Source organism: Mycteria americana, chromosome 12, assembly GCF_035582795.1.
Source record: "Mycteria americana isolate JAX WOST 10 ecotype Jacksonville Zoo and Gardens chromosome 12, USCA_MyAme_1.0, whole genome shotgun sequence".
Lineage (NCBI taxonomy): Eukaryota > Metazoa > Chordata > Aves > Ciconiiformes > Ciconiidae > Mycteria > Mycteria americana.
This window is the reverse complement of record NC_134376.1, coordinates 3,210,545-3,231,401: the sequence shown is the minus strand read 5'-3', so window position 1 is coordinate 3,231,401 and position 20,857 is coordinate 3,210,545. Positions and strand designations below refer to the sequence as shown.

At 46.0% G+C, this 20,857-nt stretch overlaps 1 protein-coding gene across 4 annotated transcripts in view; it reads right to left on the bottom strand.

Moving 5' to 3' along the window:
- CACNA1H (calcium voltage-gated channel subunit alpha1 H) overlaps positions 1-20,857 on the bottom strand; it is a 262,906-nt gene that overhangs the window by 91,135 nt on the left and 150,914 nt on the right. For all 4 annotated transcript variants that reach the window (XR_012777680.1, XM_075515653.1, XM_075515654.1 and 1 more), the window contains 2 exons: positions 13,956-14,271; positions 1,142-1,234 (listed from right to left, as the gene is read on the bottom strand). Coding sequence is in view for 3 of the 4 variants with exons in the window: in XM_075515653.1 (XP_075371768.1) it covers positions 1,142-1,234; positions 13,956-14,271 (409 nt within the window). In the remaining variant the exon portion in view is untranslated. The remainder of the gene's footprint in view (positions 1-1,141; positions 1,235-13,955; positions 14,272-20,857) is intronic.

Sequence of the window (20,857 nt, the reverse complement as noted above, 5' to 3'; positions counted from 1 at the left end):
TCAGTAGGAAACGTATGGATTTAATCTGGACCATTGTCTGGTGAATCCTCAGGGGAAGCTGTTGGGAGATGGTTTGCAGTGCTATTCTCCAGTTTGTAATATTAGCCTGGATACTGTTTGAGAAGCAGCAAGGGTGCCATTCCCAGCTCCAAGTGACTTGGACATTAGTCACCTTCTGGCTTTTCTGCAAGGATCTATAGAGAAGGGCTCTTCTGTAGAGAAGGGCTCAGAAGAGTGGAGCGTAAATCTCTACTACCCATGGCCCATTGCTAAAGGCTCAAAAATCACTGGCTTCAGAATGCTATCCATTACTGGGAAACTCTCACACTGCTCGGATCCATGCCTTTCCCACTGGTGGTGGGAGCTGTGGTGGTTTGACTTCCCAAGGCCTTCAAAACCACATTGACGAGGATGGGGTTATATATAAAGAATATCCAGCCACAAAAGCACTTCGAAGTGCCTCCTGCCTGGCACCACGTCCTGCCTGACATCTACATGGTACTTTTCCCTCTGCTCTCCTGACTTAAATGCTTAACTTTTCCACAGATCTAGACCCCTGGAGAAGGTTGTGCCCACTGTAAAAAAAGAACCTTGCAGACGTGGAATGGCAGCTTCTGAAGGCAACCTCCAGCACCACCAGTAATACTTTGTTTTTAGGAACGACAGCACCATAAGACCTCAGAAAGGTGCACTGCTATTATTACTCTTATTTAAAGGGCTCAGGTGAAGTTCAATAGTTTGAGGGCCCTTCACTGAAATAAGGTGTCCTGTGGCACACTGAGGAGGCTAAAGGAAGAAAAGCTACAGCCTCTCTGCTTTTTGTTCTGATTAGCAGTTGCTTGGCCAAGGCACAATAGTTAGGACGCATCAAGGTAACAAGACCAAGACTGGGAGAATAAGAGGGAGGGAAGACCATATGGCTTGACAAGCTGTGGCCATGCATCACATGTGACACTAAAAAGGACTGTTGTAGCCAATAATCTGTCCCCACAGCACTAATCACAACCCGCATGATTATGCTTTATGGCGGGAGGAGGGTCTCCCACTCTGAATCCTAGCTGGCTCTTCTCTGTGAAAAGCCCAGGGAACAACTTTACCCCACAAGGACAAGGAATGGGAGCATCTCACAGTTCATACTTACTATTATAAGCAATATAAAATATATAAAATTGTAAAAAGAATGTGCATCCATCACATAATACATGATGTCAACCCATCCTTCCAGGGTTATAACCTACAGGAAGACAGAGAAAGAAAGCGTAAGAACAAAAGTAAACCAAAAAGTTAAACATCAGTCTTCTGATAGTGCTGGTACTCATCACTCCACCAGCACCTCTGCGGATCCATCCGGACCTGCTGCACTTCTTTTCCCAGTTGGCTTAGGATAGCAGCAATGTGTGACCAAAGGACTGGCCTGAGGTTTCTATAGGAATCCGGTACAATTAAAATGATAAAACATTACAATAAAACATCTGAAACACTGGTTCCGAGCCAGTGTAAAGAAATTCCAAGGAGGGATTATAAACAAAGCAAAAGCCTCTCTGTGCAGAGATCTGGGCTTTTACCTTAGCCTCCTGGTTTTATAATGCTACCCATAAAATTCCCAAGTTTTTAAGTCAATTTTGTTTCTGTAAAACCAATTTCTTTGTGATTCCTACTGGCTCACCGTTACAACTGCATCACCAATATCATAGTGGGAAAGCATCTGAATGGAAGAGAGTTACTTTAATTAAATGTAGAATTGATTTCATACTCATTTTCTCAGTCTTCCTTCCACTAAAAAAGAAGCTGAGGATTTAATTAACACCACACAGGCTGTGTGCAGAGCAAAGCGAATTCTGCCATGTAATTTGCACTTTTTATTTAGATAAAACATACCAAACTTCTAGTGCTATCTTGCTACTAGTCCTAGAGCTGAAATTCCAGCACAATTTCCATCAAAATCAAAGCTCCTGTCTGAATTTACTTGCAGATTTACTTACTTGGGTACTGATGTACCCTATTCGCTACACCTCATGTGAGCCTTGGTGGTCCTAGCATAAACCCAGAATTGCCGCCTGCCTCCAATTTCAGTGGCATCGTTCCTGATTTAAACCATGTTTGCAGTGAAGGAACTGTGAATTAGCTCGCTGTGAACAAGAAAAGGATCAAGCTTCATCGGTGTAGAGGACTTTCTGTATGGCGTGTACAGAAAAGATGATCCATAAAGCACTTGCTGTTGAAGCAGTGAATAAAATAATGTTCTTGTCACACCTGGAGCATCAGGACAAAACACTTGCAGGGAAGTCAGACATGAATCCTCACCACTTTTCTCCTGTTTTTTTACTCAAGGAGCTGGAAGAAGCTCCTAGATATGGATCTTTGGTATATGACCACATCTGCAAGGGGGAGAACGTTGCTGTACACATAACCATCAGTACTCACAGGTTCCCTGAGACTGTCAGAACACCTTGCATCAGCTCATGGGTGCTGGAAGAGAAAACTGCCTACTCCTGATTCCTCTCACCCTAAAGTCAAACGTGGTGATACCTTACCAGCAAGTTTTCAAACCCATTTCCCATGTTGAAGCACGCGTAACTTAGCACCCACCATGCAGCTGAGTGAGAAGAAGCCAGCGAATACAGCTCCACGCTAAAACCAATAAACATGATCTGCCAAGGAGCAGGTAAAAATTGTCTCTGCAGCTGTTTTACTCTGTCAGCACTGCTAAAGACTTTGAGCAATCAGGTCTGATGACATGCTGGCTGCATTTACGCAAAGTGCACCCACCTCTACCTGCCTTAGATATTCTTTCGTATCGCATCCTCGCTGCTGGTTAGCGATGTACAGGTATCAGACAGCGATACTATGCTTCCAGTGGCAGGGGTTTAATGAAACCAAAAAGAATGCTTTTGCTCAACATGAACCCCAGAGATCAATCTGTGATAGAAAGTTTTCAGCAACGGACACATTTTTTTGTGTGGATGCAAGTGCTGTTGTTCACCCTGGAGCCTGAGAAGGGGTTAAGCTGTCTGGGCAGACACAGGCAGTAATCAGTCTGTTCAGTGGTGTGAAACGGACAAGCAATCAAACTCAAACTGCCTTTTTCTGCCTTTCCTTTAACACGGTTGAAACATTTATAGAGAGCAAAGTTCTTTTTGGCCGCGTTCCTTGCCTGTGTGGGCTGTGTACCACAGCCGATCGTCTCTTGCGCTCGATGCCTGTGTTTCATGGGGAAACCGGAGGGATCAAGTTGGGAGGTGATACAAGGCTAAACCAAATCACTGCCAACTGCCTAAGAAATAGTCTCCTTTGTGCTGTTCAAAGTCTTCTTCCTTCCTTCCCCTCCCCTCTATTTGGATGGGCATTTCAGAGTCAGGCTGCCACAGCAGGTGCTCCATCCATTTACACTTGAGGATGAAAAATGAACCCAGGACTCCAAACAGATTGGATGCACCTCTTCACCGAATTTGCATTTGGCTGGCAATCCTCAAATCGAATGTATTAAAACGCTTAAACACAGAGCCCTCTCTACAAAAGGAGTTACCTGAGGGTTGCTGTTGGGCTTCTGCGGCACTGCCAGCTCCCCACCTGGGAAGCAGTTGCTGAGACAAGAGTGAAGGCCAGCCAACAGTTATAGAGGTATTTTTCTCGCACGCTAGACAGCATTTTCAGCAAGAATCAATCAACACACCACATTTCTCCTCTGGAGGGCTGCAAATGCTCATCCGGCTCTCAGAATATTTAAGATGTAATTAGAATTTGCATTATTTACTACTCACTTGTAAACCAAAGGGATACAGGAGGGATAAACAGACCGCTGGGCTTTTGTTCTCCTGTTTGACATCTTTGTGGATTCATTCTTGGACTCATCACCCAGTATAAATGCAGCAGTACCTAGGGGAAGGATTCCTGAGCTGCTGAGGATTAGACAGTACTAGCAATCCTGTAAGAGAACGTGCTCACAGACATCTGTCTTCTTTTTTTTTTAATCAAATAGCTCTGGAGAAATGCAGGACAACACACATGCATAGCCACCTGTCTGGACTGAAACAGCATCTGTGATTTCTACAGCCCGATTCTTGCCATGCTGTGGACTTCTTTCCTGCTGTCCTTCAAAGTGCTCCAAATGACTTTACGAGTACATTTTTACCTATTCCAAGTTCTCATTGCATATCCTTAGCAAGGCCTTGGTGTAAATGGGAACCAGACCATTTGAATTTGCCAACAGCTGGTCCATACACCAGAAACTAAACTCTTGAACTATTTTTGGCATCAAGTCAAAGGCATCTGCACTGGTGCAAGGTTCACTGCTGCAATGCACGGTTTGATCCTACACACTTATTCTCAGACCAGATGAACTCAGAGGGAAAGCTAGCAACTCTCGCTCTTCTCCCAAGAACACGGATATATTTTTTTCAGCATTGCTTTGCCTCCTGTTCCTTCCTTGGGGCACCCTGAATGCAGTATCACCTGCTTCGCTAAGAAGAAATGACTTCCTCTTCTCTTCACTTTCCAATCTCATTAATCCAGTTGACTGCAGCTCCAGCATTTGGCCCTCCAAGCCCTTTATAGATGTATTCCAAGGACCTGGAGCACCTTTCTTGTGCTTTCCAATCTCAGCAATCCATTCTCAGTAATTAAATTCTGTTCGAGCCATGGTTGTTCACAGACAGACATATTAAACAGTGTCTCCAAATGTACCAGTTCAAAGCTTCCAATAAATGCAACATACAATTATTTATCAACAGAGATAAGACGGCAAGAAACACGTTTCCTAATTCCGCTCTGATGAAAAAGATGTGCAAGATACATGGCACACCAAAATTGGCAGCTGCAGGGAAATAGCTGAAAGATTCAATTAAGATGATTGGCAAGGTTGGCCTGGAGGGTGCTGCCGACTGCAATCACATGCTGCAGAGCCAGTGGGAAAGGAGATGCTGCTCCCTTAGCACGGGGAAATGATTTTTGCCTTCGAAGGATCGAGACTCTGGGCAGAGAACGGAGCTGTCCTCTAACCCATCGGAGATCCTGTATGATGCTCAGCCTGATTCTCCTTGCCTGCTCATTCAGTTCTTTACCTCTTACACAGAAGGGGCAGGGATAGGATAAACCATTTGTCTCCCATTAATAGATACGAGGCTGAGTACTAAAGCCCTGAGCCTTGTGTCTGATCCTCTCTCCCATCACTGCAAGGATTTAACAGAAAGCTCACTCAGTTGAATGCAAAGAACATTTTGACTTCATGGATCTTTGGCTTGGACACCATTCACGCAGTCCCCAGTCAGGCACTCCCTGATCACCATAGTAATATGAGCAGGATGAGAGCGGACAATCAGATTATTTATTTTTTGTTTAATGTCTTCTGTTCTGTGATTCTGACCCTCTTGGTTTGCTCATGCCACAATAATTTCACCAGTTGTAACAAAGATGCTCGTCTGATTTATAGTAGCAGAACTGGGGACAGAATCAGGTCTTCTAGTCAAGCTAATCAGAATCAATCTAAAACTCCAGAGTGAAAATCACAAGGAAGATGTAGATTAAAGATACTGGCAATTAACTCAGATCTCCTCACTGTTCCCAGGGAGACAGGAGGCTTACTTTGTTTTTTCTGGGGTCACTTCAAAGGTCTCTGCAGAACAATTTCTTTTATTATGTCAAGAAGTTTTCATCATAAAAATCCTTGTCTTTGAGCTCTGCCAAAATTTTTGCAAGTTCTTGGCTATAATTGATTCAAGAGCAGGTTATTTTTTCCTTTAGTGTCAGTTAAGAAAAAGAAAAAAAGAATCATCCAAGGGGAAAAAAAACCCCAAAACGCAAAATCCAACCCAAACTACTTTAATTAGTAAAGTCAAACACTGAATTACTTTCTGTGTATTAGAAAGCACTAATGGCTAGTGCCAGATGGAGTGCTGCAGATAGAAATCAACCTTGAGGTACCACTAATCAATCAAGGAAAGTTTGGAAAATTACTGTGTGAAGTGAAGCTGAAAAGATTGTAAGAGCTGAACGCACAGCATACAAAACTCCAGCCCGGCCCCGGGGCCTGATCTATCTCATGGCAAGATTTCACTTCTGTGGTTACTTGAACAGACTTCATTTGTAGAGACAGCCTCCCTAAGCATGGGAACCAAAATCAGCATCGCGCACTTTGATCAAAACCCCTAAAACGCACAGCTCTGGCAAAGAGAAAGTTCCTTGGTGGTTGATTTTAGAATTGCAGGTGCTTGCTCGACTCAGTGCCTGGCCGAAGCGGGAGATGACAGAGAGACTCAAGTGTTTCCAAACCATTTGAAGTGTTCATCTTAACTGACATCTATAATTTGCACTCAGCCTCTTTTTCTTTGGCCTAAATTGGGTCCTTTGGGTACAAGATGGGCATTATCTGCATCAAAATCAATTACGCTGAGCCAAACAGCAACTCCGAGGACTGCCGTGATTATTTGGTTTTGTTTACTTTTTATCTCATCATTTCCCTGGCCCTGCTGCAAGGTTTTTTTTATTTCTTATTTTTATAAACCTCATCAAGACAAGCTGCAGTATCATAAATTGCGAGAGCTATTAATTACTATGATGGTCTCAGTAAGTTCTATAAGGCCTTCAGTATTCATTTCTGAAAGCCTCTTATCTACGTATTCTGCCCTCTCGGGCATATTGATTTGGCTAGCAAGCACTGACCAGTGAATAATGGAGTATTCCTTTTCCGTATGCAGAGTGCTTGGCAGCTAATCAAATCACTATTTTTGAAGTCAGCTTCACAATTTTAATTATTTCCTCATGACACATGTTGTTAAGTAACCTCTGTGGTCAGAAAAACAGGTTTTATTATATTCTGAGTAATGTCCTTTGAACAGATGCTTTTCCTTTCACTTTGAGGGCCTCTTTACTTTCCAAAGCAACTTTGGCTATTTCTTTATAAATTGAGAGTCTTGCAAAGCATGCATCTGCTCTGCAAAGCGGCCCTGCAAAACAGGGAAATAAAAGGAAACTGTGCAACTCTGCATTTCTTTTTGATTTGTGACCTCTCACATTTTTTCCACGTAAATGCGATCTCTGGTCAGCATTACCAGTTCACAGTGGATCTGGAAAAGCAGAGCGCAGCCAGTGCGCAACGAAGTTGGACATATCACTGATGCTGTTATTGGTGGCCCAGAAGCTCACGGAAGTGAATTTACAAGCTTAAAAATGGCATAAAAACTTAACTTTTGCTACAAAAGGAAGGTTAGTTGCCGTCTCTCCGTTTCACACTAAATAATGCAAGATCCTCATCCGATAGCAAAAACATCACTGATTTCAGATGACTGCTGCTTATAACAAATCACATCTCGGTCCATATTCATGAGGTTTGATTTACTGTGATAATTATCCTCTGTCTTCATTGTTTGTGTAAAGTATCTTATGCACAGGGAATGTGTTTAACTGTTTAGCTTCAGCAATAATGAGTCCATTATCACAGAGAGCGCCATAAATCAGAGTTTCATAGCAGAGCAAAGCTGAAAGATGAAGAGTCTGCAATGAGAAGGAAACCAAAGCCAGACTGAGATCCTTGCTTACAGATGAGTGTACCATATAGCAATTATATGAATGACAGCGCTTCTCCAGACACCACTGTCTGGAACACAGCAGCAGTTTGGGGTACTGGCCCAAATGCAAAAAGCAAGGATTTCTGTTAATTGTATTGTTTCAAATGATATTAGAGACTGTTAGGGACAAAGGGTGCACGGCTTCAAGCACAACTAGCCCTCTGTGCAGGACTATGACACAAAACACATCAGGTGTCCAAGTGTCTGAGCTTTACTCATCCACACTCATCAGAGGCGGGGGGGTGTCTTGTTCTCCTGGATGGATCTGCCAACTCAACACAGCCTGGAGACGGTTGTGTGGGGGCATCAGGGTAAAGGAGCTGAACCTTTGCCTTAGCATACAAGTCTCATGTAGGCTATGTACAACTCGGTGCAAAGTGCAACAGCAGCAACCGATCATGGAGCAGGTTTGGGGCAATCAAACCAAAGCAGGATTTCCCTGTAAGAATTGTTGATGCACCTCAAGACCAGTAGCTTTTTCACCACCTAACTGGAGTCCAGATTAAGCCCTGCCTTGCTGCAGGCATCCCTCTTTCTGCTCCAAATAAGAGAATCTATGATTGAGGTAGGACAAAACCCTTCCAAAGCTACAGAGTTTGCAGCAGGTTTCTGTGCCACGCTGGGTCCCTCCAATACCTCCCGTAGGTTAGCAGGCCCAGACCTGGAATCAGGATGGCCTCTCTGACTTGTGCCATACGGGACAATTCCTTCTAGCCTTCAAAACGAAGGAGATTTTTCAAAAGCAACTAATCCTCTTGGAAGCACACTCTGAGATGCTTTGAAGGGGCTGGATATTTTTAGATTGGGTGATTTTGAAGAAAGCTCTTCAAATGCAGAAAACAATGTTTATTTGGCTGACCAAATTAAGAAAAGCAACACCAACAAAACTCAAACCCCATCATTTAGAGTGAAATATTTTTGGTGATCCAAAACAAATTCAAATTCTAGTGACAAAGCATCATCTTGAAGTAGTGGAAATGAAAAGCTTAGAACTCTTTTCCCTTTTTTCTCCCCAGCCAAAACTTCTTGCCAAATTCAGCACAGATAAGCATTGTTGACACATATCATCAGTTTAAAATATGAACCATTTGACAAAATGTCCTTCTGGCCAAAAAAGTATCTACTCAATGAACTCTGAAAACATGAGCACCCAGTGTGACAGCTGCTTCTGAAAAACATGGCCCACAAAACTATATGTTGCACCCACAAATACAATTAATACAATTGCAGTCGGAAGCCTCGGGCTCTTTCGCTTCCCTCTGCTTCAGTGTGCCTTTTGGCTGTTCCCCCGAATCTTTAAGAGTACTGAAAGTGGAAGAACAGAGGTTGCAGCAGACAAGCAAGTGGTGTATTAGTAGCATCCTGCGTGCAATACTCGAGACAGGGGGGTAACCGTTCCTGAGCTGTCATTTCGCGAGGAACTTGACTGAGGTATCCTGAGGTCCCAGCAACAAAGCAAGAAAAGCAGGCCCCAAAAGGTGCCTATCAATATCCCTGTGACAGCCCAGCTAAGAGGAAGATGTGCGAGTAGGAACCGAGAGGAATGACCCTGCCAATTCTGTCCTGCCAGCAGGTTCCAGGATGGAGGTGTGTGCTTACTCTACGGGAAAGCCACGTTAGAGCTTCAGGTCTTGTCTCCTCGAACAAGATCTGTTCTTGACTGAGTGACAACGTAGACAAGGAGGGACTTTAAGCTCATTCTTGTGTTTGGCCATAGCAGAAGTGCATTGAAGTGCATGTCATTTTTCCTTTAATTCGAATGGGAGATATTGTTCCCATTACAGATTTAGCTGAAAGATTTCCAGGCAAGGGAGAAATCCTCAGGGAAGGATTTCAATCATGATGAACAGAGGCTGAAACAATGTGAAGTGGGCAACGGCTGTGGAACAGATCAGGGCACCAAACAATGGTGAAATGAGACAAATGAACCTTTCTCTTTCCAAACCAGCAATCTCCCCCCAAGGTCTGTACCTTCTCAGCTGGCCCATCTACAGGCACAGCTCGCAGGGGTGGAGAGCCTGGCAGAAGCAGAGTCAGCAACACGGAGACAAAACAAGCTCCTCATCAGCACATAGCGCAGGGTCAAAATGAATAAAGCCTTGATTAGATGGAGATAGCTTACACAAGCTCCCAGGGGCTTTTTTTGACAAGCTAGAGCACAGAAGAGGTAACTTCACGGCGAAACAAAAGGGCTGTTTCGGCAGGTTGCCTGCAGCATACGGCTGTCACTGCCAGCTGTCGTACCTCCTCGGCATCCTGCCGTCGCCTTCGGAGTAAAGTATCCGCAGAAGGACAAATGAAGGAAGAAGTGGGTGGCATCAATTCCCCCACTTTCCCACCCCAAACTTGTCCTCTCTCCTGAGCTGGTCACCCGCACCTTCGTGGCTGTAACATGCTCCTAGCTTTGGTGAGACCAGGTGCAAAGAGAAGTTCTCCGTCTAAGCACAGCATCAAGATAACACCTTGAACTCTTGCTGCTGCTGACAGCTCCTTTAATGCCGCTCTATTTCCAGACATCTTTCTTCAGAAGGTGATTCAGCTTTTCCTTTCTTGGGCATTCTTATCATGTCGTATGCCTGCTGGGCTGTCTTCGGCTCTCGTGAACACAACCAGGCTTTTTTTTTTTTCCTGACAGCAGCAAGGGGGCTGCTGAATGCAAAACAGTCTCCTCTGAGAATTCCCTCGCTAGGGCCTTCTGATGATGGGCCAGAGATGTGTTACTTGTATGACTCGATTAACTTGTTAACTGAGATGTCTTCTTAAGCAAAACCTCGTAGAAGCAATATGCACTCCGAATAACATAAGCCAGAAACAAAATCATGAATCTGAGAGCTACATCCAAGGACTAATTTCAAGAGGGTCTTTCATTACGGAAGCCCTTTAGAAAATGCAGCTACTTCTGATATACAACGTGTGAAGAAGAGGCCATAGAAAAGGTAACTCAGCCAGCGCCAGCAGTGTCAGAGCCCCTCTGAACTACCAAACCTTTTCTCTTGTACTGGATGGACATTTCCCAAAATGTCCATGTAATTTTTTCCTGTACATTTGCTGTCAAAGTTCAGTCCTTCCAACTACATCCTGGAAGGAGGCACAGAGGAACAGCTTCTTCCCTTGATCTCATCTTGGTTCTGCCTAGCTCAGTGTTATTGTTCCTTCAACTTTGCCTCACTAGTTTTGCCAAAAGCATTGCCTCCTGACGTAAAGTGCTATTATAGGTCTTACTTTTCTGCAAGTCAGACATGAAATCATCCAAGCAATGGTTCTATAGTTCCAAAGGAGCCTAAAATCATCTCTTCTTCCCAAACTGTGTATCTTACCAGCCAACCAACCCCCTTTTGTTCTAATGGGCTTTCTGCATTCAGGCCTGGCCACACTGAGACTGATGGTTAGGAAGGTGGCAGTGTTTCGGTTGCTCCACTGAGACTGTCAGTAATTCAAATTAAATTGGACTTTGGTTAGGTGGGTAATTCGTCATTTGCAGTGTGACAACAATACCTGTAATTACTGCTCTTATTGTTGTGGCTGAAATTCATGTGCAATAAAGGGATCTTAATATCATGCCAAACCTCACAGTTAATTTAGGTTCCATCTCCTTTCATTTATTCTGTAATAAGCTAATTAGTTCACATAATTTGCCATTGAACATGCCTTTGTAACAAATATATACATGAATTAGCCTATTACACAACAAATGAGGGGAATCAAAACATGAATCATTTGCAGGATTACATAAGGAATTATTATCCTTTCAAACACCCATGGATGCAGCCATCGTCTTTATTGCTTTAAGATTTTATTATTTGCATTAGGTTGGTTCTCATGTCCGATGCCTCTGACTTAACTCTTCTGCTTGGAAGGTCAACAATGCATTTTGCTGTTTGGTACACCCCGCTGCCACGTGCCAGGTTACTTGCAAGTTCAGGATCACTACCATGAAGTTAAACGTCTTTCAGCTTGGCTGCTTAAATCCAAATTCTGGCAGCTGAAAGAACTTGGCCATACTGCCAACCTCCTGCCTTGGTGCACCATTCGCAAGGACATTTTGGAGTAGAGAACTTTTCACCAACCTCCCTTCTGACAGCTCTTAAATCGTGCTAGATTTCCAACTCATTTGGGGTAAATCATGAGGGATGCTCTATCCAGCTGAGTCCTAAGTTGCCATTATGCAAACTGGAGGCTGGCCAGACCTTGAGGTTCTGTCCACCATTATAACTCTTGCAAAGTACCACGTATTCGTTATTCCCCAGAAGGTACCAGGACAATTGGACCAGTCTCATCCAGAACACAGCAGAGTGCTTTCTGCCCAGTAATTCAATACCAATTCACAGGGAAGCTCCTGAGCAACTAAAACCATCAGTTCTACTTTCTGCACTACTACTTCGAGGCCTCATCTAACTGCTGACCTGGTGCTACCCGGCTTCAGCCATTAAATGTAATGAGAGCACAACTCAATAGCTTTATTTGTTAAATGGCCTCTGCTTACAGCAATTGTTTTGATTTAGCATCCAACCTCTTGCAGTCCTGATTTACTCTTTCCATATCAAAGTTAAGCAAGCACCTTACTCCCAACAGCTGCTTCTTTACCTGGAGTTATATGGTTTTCAGCTTCTAAAAGTGAGTCCTTACTTCTAAAAGGAATAAAGATGTAAAGAGAGCTTTTGGCTGGAAATAGTCTTTAGCATTTGGATGGCCTAAGCAGCACTAAAACCAATCATAAACCTCCTGGCAGCTGCCAAAATGATCTATGGATACAATATCCACCTTTGCCAGACACTCTGCTCTGCCCAAAGGAATCAGTTGAAGCCTCTGCTGTGGCTGGTGTGTTCTTCCTGGCTTAAAACTGTACATTTTCAGGCTGAGGAAATGAAATACCAACATGAAATGAAAACCTGCAGCCTGCAAAAAGGCTCAGGAAGTAAAAAGGAAGCAGGACCCCTCGAGAAGCACCTGCTCATTTTCAATGCACTAGCACAGGCACTCTGCAACGCATTGCCCTCTGCCCTTTCTCTGGCAAGAACATTGCTGTCCCATGGTGGGAGCCAGACGGGACCTCCTGGGCACATCCATCAAGCTCTGTCAAAGAGCTATGCAAGAGCAGAAAAAGGAGAATGCAAGTGCAGCCAGAGACCTATCTGCTATCCTCGCTTTGATCTCCCTCTTTCCTTTATGCAACACTCATTACCGGTCAGGCATATTCAAAATTACTACGGCAGCTCCTCTCTTGACATCCTGATTCCAGGAAAGAACCGAAGCATTTTTAAAAACATAGCCTAGTAGAGACTTGGGATCTGTCCGAACCCTTCGGGATTCGGTTTTGAGCCTCTGACACCAGCAGCAGTGTGATTCAAGGTGTGCTACTGCGACAGCGCGAGAGCAAACAAGATGCTCAGAGCAAGCAATCACCCCTTTACAACTCCCAGATGAAAACTGAAAGTTATTAAGTTCATATTATAACATGGAACTAGAAGGAAATTCATAAATGAAATTTAGAGCTCTGAAGGAGTAATTATTCATTGTTAACAGAACTAAAAGGAGAATTTTTTTCTCTTTTAGGAATAGATGTCACCTACGCTTCAGGAGGACTAAATAAAACAGGGCATCTAGCCAAAAGCATAAAGACATTTGTATTAAAACCAGAAAGTGCAAATCAAAAATGGAAAACAGGCTAGCCCTAAGAGACCATAGCCTCTGGACTGTGTAGATGAGTTATCCAATGTCCCAGAGCTACAAATGCTTTGAAAATGCTTCAGTTGCTGGAGTGTTTTTGTCACCTGTAAAGGCTCCCCCAGTCTGAGGTAGAAGCACTTTGGTCTCTAGTGAAGAGCTGCATAGGTCTGGATCAAGAGAGACTCAAATTCCATGCGAGTAGTATCTCTTCACAGGTATTCCAGCCAGAACGGACCATTAGGATTATTTCTTCCTCCCTCCAGCATACCATGCTAACCAGTATAACCCTGGAATAATTCTAGAATCAAGCCCAAACCATGCCATCGAGTTAGTTCCTACATTTTTGGACGACATTAAGTCTTGCTTAAGGACTTGGACAACACTCTCCATTTCCTGATACTACAGCAATAAAGACCCTAACTTTCAAAAATCCCTGGGATTTATCCAGGTCTGATTTGCAGTGCTAGAACTTGCCATACTTTTGTCTGCCTCAAGAAGTATTTTCCCCTCTTCTAAAACGCACTGAAAAAATGGCTGTTCTCTCCAAATGCTCTCTTGCAACATTTGTGCAGGTTATTGTCCGATTCATTTACTTGATGCGTCTTTATTTGCGGTTTCACGCAGGTGCAAGCAAATTCCTTTCTCCTCTGATGCATCTATCAAAATCTTTCCAGGCAAAAGACGACAAAACAAAAAGAAACAGAAAAATCTTTAGGAGAATCCTACCTGAAAAATAGCTATCCAGGCATATCCAATATTATCAAAATTAATAGCTCCGTTGTGTGGGTTTACGTCCCCTGCCATGCATACGTTGTAATACTGGTTCCAGTTTATGCAGGCATTCCTGCTGCTGAAGTCAGGGTTGTATAAACTTGGGGTGTAGGAGTCCATGCTCAAGGTGCACTCCACCTTGTACTCCTTCCTGTTTGGGATGTTGGAGCATTTCTGCATGCCGTTTTCACGATGCGATGAGCAGATGAACGGATTCTCCTCTGCTTCGTCTGTCCGGTAGTACGGATGCAGGAAGGTAAGGTTGTATGTCCTGGAGGGGGAAGAAAGAGAAGGATGAGAACAAATGATGCACCCCTTGTTTCACCAGCAGCAAAAGGCGCTGGTTCCTCTCCCTGGTTTGGGTGTGTTATTTCTCTTTTGCCCTTCAACCCCATCAGACTGGGGCCAGCAAAGCCACAGTTGAGATATCAGCCCCTACCTCTGCCTACAAAGCTTTTTGCTTACAGCATCCTCTGAGGCACCGGGGATCTTTCAGTTAAAGATCAGCTTGAGCTCTCCCAAGCAAACAGGGCAGTTGAAAGCTGAAACGAGAGGGTATAGAGAGAAAAACGCCAGCAGGCCAGGTGCTTCCCAAAAAATCTAGGAAACTTTTTGTTTCCATCTAAGGATTTCAAGATAGCTCTTCTGAAGCTCAGAATACGCTTCAGAAAAGCTGATGGCAAAGCCGCTTTCCAATAAATTTGCCCCTCAGCACCTCGCCGGGATGAGGGAGCTGAACTTTAACAAGGAGAGATCCAGCCACAGGCCATCTCAAATTCCTTCTGTACTTACATAAGAAAAGAAAGAGCCCACATTAATGGGAACTGTATGCTTACTGCATATCCGATTTAATTGGCCTGGATAAAGTTTATGGCTCTGTTACAGCTAAGATAAGCAAGTGCTCTAATTGCAGCATGGCAGGGATGTGCCTCTTCCCAAGCCACGCTCTGGGGCAGATCAGCGAGCATCCAGAGCCCAGGACTTTGCATGCTGTTTGATTAGCGTTAGTGAGACCCACCGGCACTCACACTGCTGAAGCACTGCTCAGAATGAGAAGGTCCAAAGTCCTAGAGCCGACTTTATCTGCTGTGTTCAAAGCTGCAGGGAGCCAAGATGCTATATCATCAGTCAGGAGATAAGGGAAAAGGCAACACACAAATTATACGACCAAGTGAGATGTGGGTAGAAGGTAAGCAGGTAATTCTTCAATACAGGACAGCTGTATTTTTATCTGTTTCCAAATGTACCTAACTATTGAATAAATTTGGCTCTAATGAGTGCCAAACTAGTGTTATTCCATACAATCGCTTGAAATTGCTCCCAAAACCCCTGAGTCAAGCAGCAGCCACTGAGCAACCGCACTTTGAGACAGCAGTTGCTGCAGGGCAGAGCTGAGGGGAAATTAACCCTGAACAACCTTCCTGGGGAATTTGGTTCTCCTCCATCAATGAATTACTTGAGATGGGTATTGAGGGTTCATCCAGCTTCAGGAATAGGCAAGAGTAGCACGTCAGAGGAATTGGGCATTGTTCACTGGTGATTAAACATTCACCAGCTATTCCCCTCCCATTACAGTGTTCCCACACCTCTAGACAAAACTGTAATATCTTCCTCCCAGTTTCTATGCCTTAGATTCAAGAGACAAGGAAGAAACTTGAAAAATGTTTTTACTCCAGGACTGCCTGAAAGCCTTCTCCTTCCCCTCCCACAAATCGGTTTCACTTGGAGAAAATTTCCATATAAAACAAGCTGCCGAAAAGGCCGAGTGCTACGCTAGCACGGTGTTTGCTAGAAGATCAGATACTACAACCAGCAGAGTTTGTCACACAGAGGGGGGTATTGCAGAGGCTCGCGAAGGATTAAAACGCACCGAGGCACAGGGACGTGTCTGGGAGTGCTACAGACTGTGGGCAAAGACAGCTGGGGAACTTGAGGGAAGAAACAGAGGGAAGAAACAGAGGGAAGAGAGACCTGAGGAGTAAGTTCTAACTCACAGGTGGCAGGCAGAGCCCCAGCAGCTCTGTTTTGGCCTTAGTGGGTATGCTGAGAGGGGCTCAGTTCAGATGCAAAGGGCTCCTGCATCCCCAAATAACGGTGGAGGGGACCCCGCACACCTGCGACATCTCTGCTTACAGCCACAGTGCCTGCTTGAGCCTGCTCACCCAGCGAGGTGCTGGGAGGGCTCTGCACCTCCATGAGACATGACGCAGGGCAGAGCCCTCCCTGCCCCACCAGCCTCAGGAGGGACATTTTCTTCTAAAACCTCCAGGTTCAAGAGGCCACGGGTGCATGTCTCATCAGCGTCCTCCCAAGGAACTCAATAGCAGGTGCTCAGTAGCTCTGAAGTCTTTCAAATGGGACATTGGGATCAGGGCTTTCCACCCCCTGTGGTGGTGACAGGGGTCTGATACCCCCAGAGCCCAGACCAAGCCTGGACTACGCTGCGCACTGCCTGGTACAGCGAAGTAGCATGGCCACGGGAGTCTGGGGTATGACCGGCTTCCCTGGGGCTGACTTCACCACTCTTGAAACCAGAACTTTGTGGGTTATAGGCAAAGAGCTCCTCTAAGTCCCTAAGATGATGGCAGGAGAGGTCTCATTTGGTACCTTCTCATCAAAGCACCTGGATCTCCAGCTCAGGCTCAACAGATCTCTGCAGTTCTCAAATCCCTGATGTGATAAGTCAAGGAAACTCAAAACTTTGTCTGGGCAGCTCAAAGCCCAAACCTGGTGCTTGCAGCAGAGACAGCCCCAGAAGCGAGTCTCAGCCAGTAACCTGCAACCCTAAAACTACACATTGAACTCCCAGCCCTGCAACAACCCTGTGTGATACTGGGAACATCCCTCGCTCTTTCTCATTTCCCTTCAAACAACGCTGACCAAGGCTCTTTGATCTGGGTGTGCCAATCCAGTGACATACTCTTCCAAACTACAACTGATCATCCAGGAAAACTCGCTCCAGAGCCTGGTGGAGCTGTGAAACTCAGCAAAAACTTATTTCCTTCACCACCCTGGAAGCAACACCCCACCACAACGCCGGCAGCAGGAGTTTCCTGATCACAAACACCTTCTGGCAGCGGGCAGGATGGGAAGGCTCAGCACACCACAGCTCCTGGGTCAGTGTAATTAGGATTCTACCCAGGGCAAAGCTGGACTTGCAGAGGGAGATGGACCATCTGGAGGGATGATCGTGTAATTAGCAGCTATGGCTGCACGAGCTCCTTTCCTGGGAGCAGTTCTGTGTTTAGATGCAGACACACGCACGCCCGTGCCAAGAACACTGACCACGGAAGGAGTGCTCAGACAGAAGGGCTGATGCCTCAGCGTGATGCTCCGCTCTGACCTCACGCCCGAGCTCCCCTGCGAGCCGCCCTTCCCACCACAGCACAATACACACAACAGTCAGCACCGCACGCGACTCTGCAGCTGCCTGCCCTCCCAGCTGCAGGACACTGACCCAAGCTCATTGTCCCAGATTAATCATCTTTATTTCAGTCCCCAGAGCTGATCTCTGATCTCCTGATATGCCCACCCCAGCTGGGCAGGCTGGACAGGGACGCAGCTAGCCAGAGAGCAGCGTGCCAGTCAATTCTGCTGGAGCCCATGTACCCGGTTTTGTTGAAGGAGGGAATGCAGCCAGGCTGGGGACCTACAGGACCAATTCCCTTCCCATGCAATGCTTCTCTATTCACTACACATATTGCAACTGGAAAGGCATTTGATGAGCCACATACAGAGATTTGAGAGGCTGCATGTTTCCCACGAGTCACCATTTAGGAAGCCTTGGGCTGAAGGAGAAATACTGCCTGCAGACACAGCGCCCTGGGCTGCGATCTAATAAGCTGCGTAGAAAAGATCTGGGCACAAACCCTCTGGAGAACCAAAAGAACGACACACTTTGGTGGCTGTGGGAGGAAAATAAAACCAGGAAAACAAAGCACAGCTTGACTGCAAAGGGTGGATGAAGCTTGATTTGGTTCTGCTGCTGCTGCCTGACTGATTTTATCCTCTCTTTTCTCTGCCTTGCTCATTTTTGCAACTGTCCCCAAAATAATTTACAAACTAAAAGTCCTCCTTGTGACAGGCCACAAAAATCAATTGCATGGGGGCCACTTTCTGCCCAGCCCTTTTCAAGCCCTTCCCTCTTCCATGTCTGCCCTGGGCACAGAGACACCATGAGCACCCGTCCAGCTGGGAGGGACCTGCACCCGCACGATGCTCTGCCACCACCAGGTACAGAGGAGAAGGGACACACCGACCGGCAGCAAGCACTGCAAATTTAAGACCTTTTTCTAGTTCCTCTGCTTGATGACCCTGCTGGGAAAACCAAAAAGGGGAAAGAAGGAAGGACAGCAAGAATGAGAAAAACAACAGTGTTGCAGAATGAGGGAATCCCCAATATCTACAAAATAAATGAATTAGCTCTGCCAAGACCATCTACCTCCACATGCAGGAAAGGTCAAGCTGACTTCCTTGTTACTTGCCAGCAGGCAGAGTCCAAATAACTTATTAATGGTAATGAATCCACTAATCACGAGACCCTTGTGCTCTGGGGAAAAGACATGAGAAACTAAGCCCCAGAATGGATCTTGTTATCACATTAGAAAGGATTAACACCCCTTCCTCGGCCAGCTGCCCAGTGCACATCTTTCCTTCTCTGGGCTTGCAGCGGCTTTGCAATGTATTTCCCTTTCTCTGTCCCTGGGCACGTTCATGTGCAGCAAGGACAGCAGAGGGGCAGGAAAGCCATTCTCTCCTGTATCAAAGGAGGCTGAACAATTATTCCCTGCCCCATCTACCGCCAAGCTCAGTCTTCTCAGCCCAACCATCCCATGCGGGACAACATCCACAACCTCTGGAGAATGGTGTGTGCGCACTAAGAACAAGCCTGCTACAGCTTTCCGAGGAGCAGAGGAGGAAAGGGAAAAGGTGGAAGAAACTCAGCACCAAGCAGGATCCGTTCCCTCCAAGAGGAGGCTGCTCTCTGGAGGAAATCCTGCTGACAACCCAACACTGCAGCACAGAGCGATGCCAGGAGGAGCAATTAAGCAGAACTCAGAAGTACCTTTCAGACAAACTCAGAGCTGCCTGCCTCGGCCGCCTGCGCCTTCTCGCAGCTCTACAAAAGCCAAGGAGCCAAAGGCGGTACAATGCCAAGCAGGTACGGAGTTAATTAAGACTGAAGTGCTCACATTATAACTGTCCTGCAGCATTAGATAAATACAAAGCACTTCACGGCTCTCTCCCCTCTCCTGCTTCCAACCCACTGAGTTCCTTGAAAGGCTCCACGAGGGGGAAAACGCTCCCCTGCATAACAACACACAAGCTAGGAGCAGCCCCAGCAGCAACAACCCAGACAAGCTGGGGGTGACCCAGTTCCTTTATTTACGGTGATAGCAGCTCACGATGGCAGGCGGGAGCCAGAGGGGCTGCGTGGGGAAGACCTGGAGATCTTACAGATAAACTGCTGGCTTAGCTTGCCCTTCGCATGCACGCATACCGAGCCTTCCTCTCTCAGACCAGACCAACCGAAAAGCCCTCGTGAAATTCCCCCTCCCGCTCCCGCTGTCAGGGATCTCCTGCACTCGTTCACACAGCGGTGGAGACCATCCTGGCGCTGCTGTGCAATGCCTGGGGAAGCGCAGTCTGGGCAGTGAGCTCCCCGGGGGGTTGCAGAGGTGTCTGAGCCACCAGAGACCTCTGAAGCATCGCTCTGGTCTTCAGGGCTGGCCGGGGAGTGACAGCTTCTCACATGTCCCGAACAGCAGTGACCCACTCCAGTTTTTTGCTTGCCAACTTGCTACTGCAACAGCCCAGTAGCTGCCTGTAATTCCTTCAAAGTCATTACTAAAAGAGAATCCATAATAAAACTTCCTCCTTCCAGCATGATTTTACATTGCAACAGCGCAATTTTCAAGGAGAGAGAGAGAAAGCAGACATTTCCAGTGCACCTCAAAGAAGTCCCCAAATTTTTATCGGAATGTACTATGTTTAAAAATAGTTTCTTTACTTGAAGCAGCCAACTTTCAAGGGGGATTTAAAAGAAAAGGTTTCCACAGGAAGAAGAATGATGGCAAAATCAAAGTCACTTCTTCCAGCTGATGCCTGCTGTAAAGTTGAATGGCCCAGAAAGCTGCTGGCAGCGAGTGTGCAAAGAAACATGCAGCAGGTAAGAAACTACATTTGAAGCACTGGTCTCTGTGCTCACTTACACTTGCTTTACTCCAGAAAACCTCTGGGGCTATGACCCTTCCTTGCCTGACGCCCTGGGTTGTGTTCAGATCCTCACCCTCGCTTTAAAGCGGTTCTGTTTTCATCTGGGAGGGTTTGACACCACCGCCAAGGCGAGTCCTGCCAGTAACTCAGGTCTTCCCCTTTATGGGGCTGTAAGGAAAATCTGAACCAGGACCATCATCTGCTCAGCCCCAATCCAGGCCCCCAGCCCTTCACAGCCTGCTGAAGGGCTGGTAAACTTTATTTTAGGCTGAGGACAACACCACTGGGATTTAGTGGGACCTGGCAGACAAAACTAAATGACCAGAATCTCATTCCCCTTTTCCCACAGGGCTCTATTCTGTTTACTTCTAACCAAAACCAGAGCTTAACTTTAATCCTGCATCCCCCACGTGAAGGTTTTGTTGTTGGTTTTGTTCTCTCTGGCAGCTCTCCCTGGCAGGGGACGGATGGCCAGGGCTCTCTAGCACCGATGCCGAGCACGGCAGTCCAGCGCAGGGATGAAGCACGAGGACACAGAGCGATGGACCCTCTCCAGTCCCAGTCCTGGGCTTGACTTTGCCTATATCTCCACCTGCTAGTCTGGGCCCAGTGCTGTATATTTTAGCCCTTCTTTACAATAG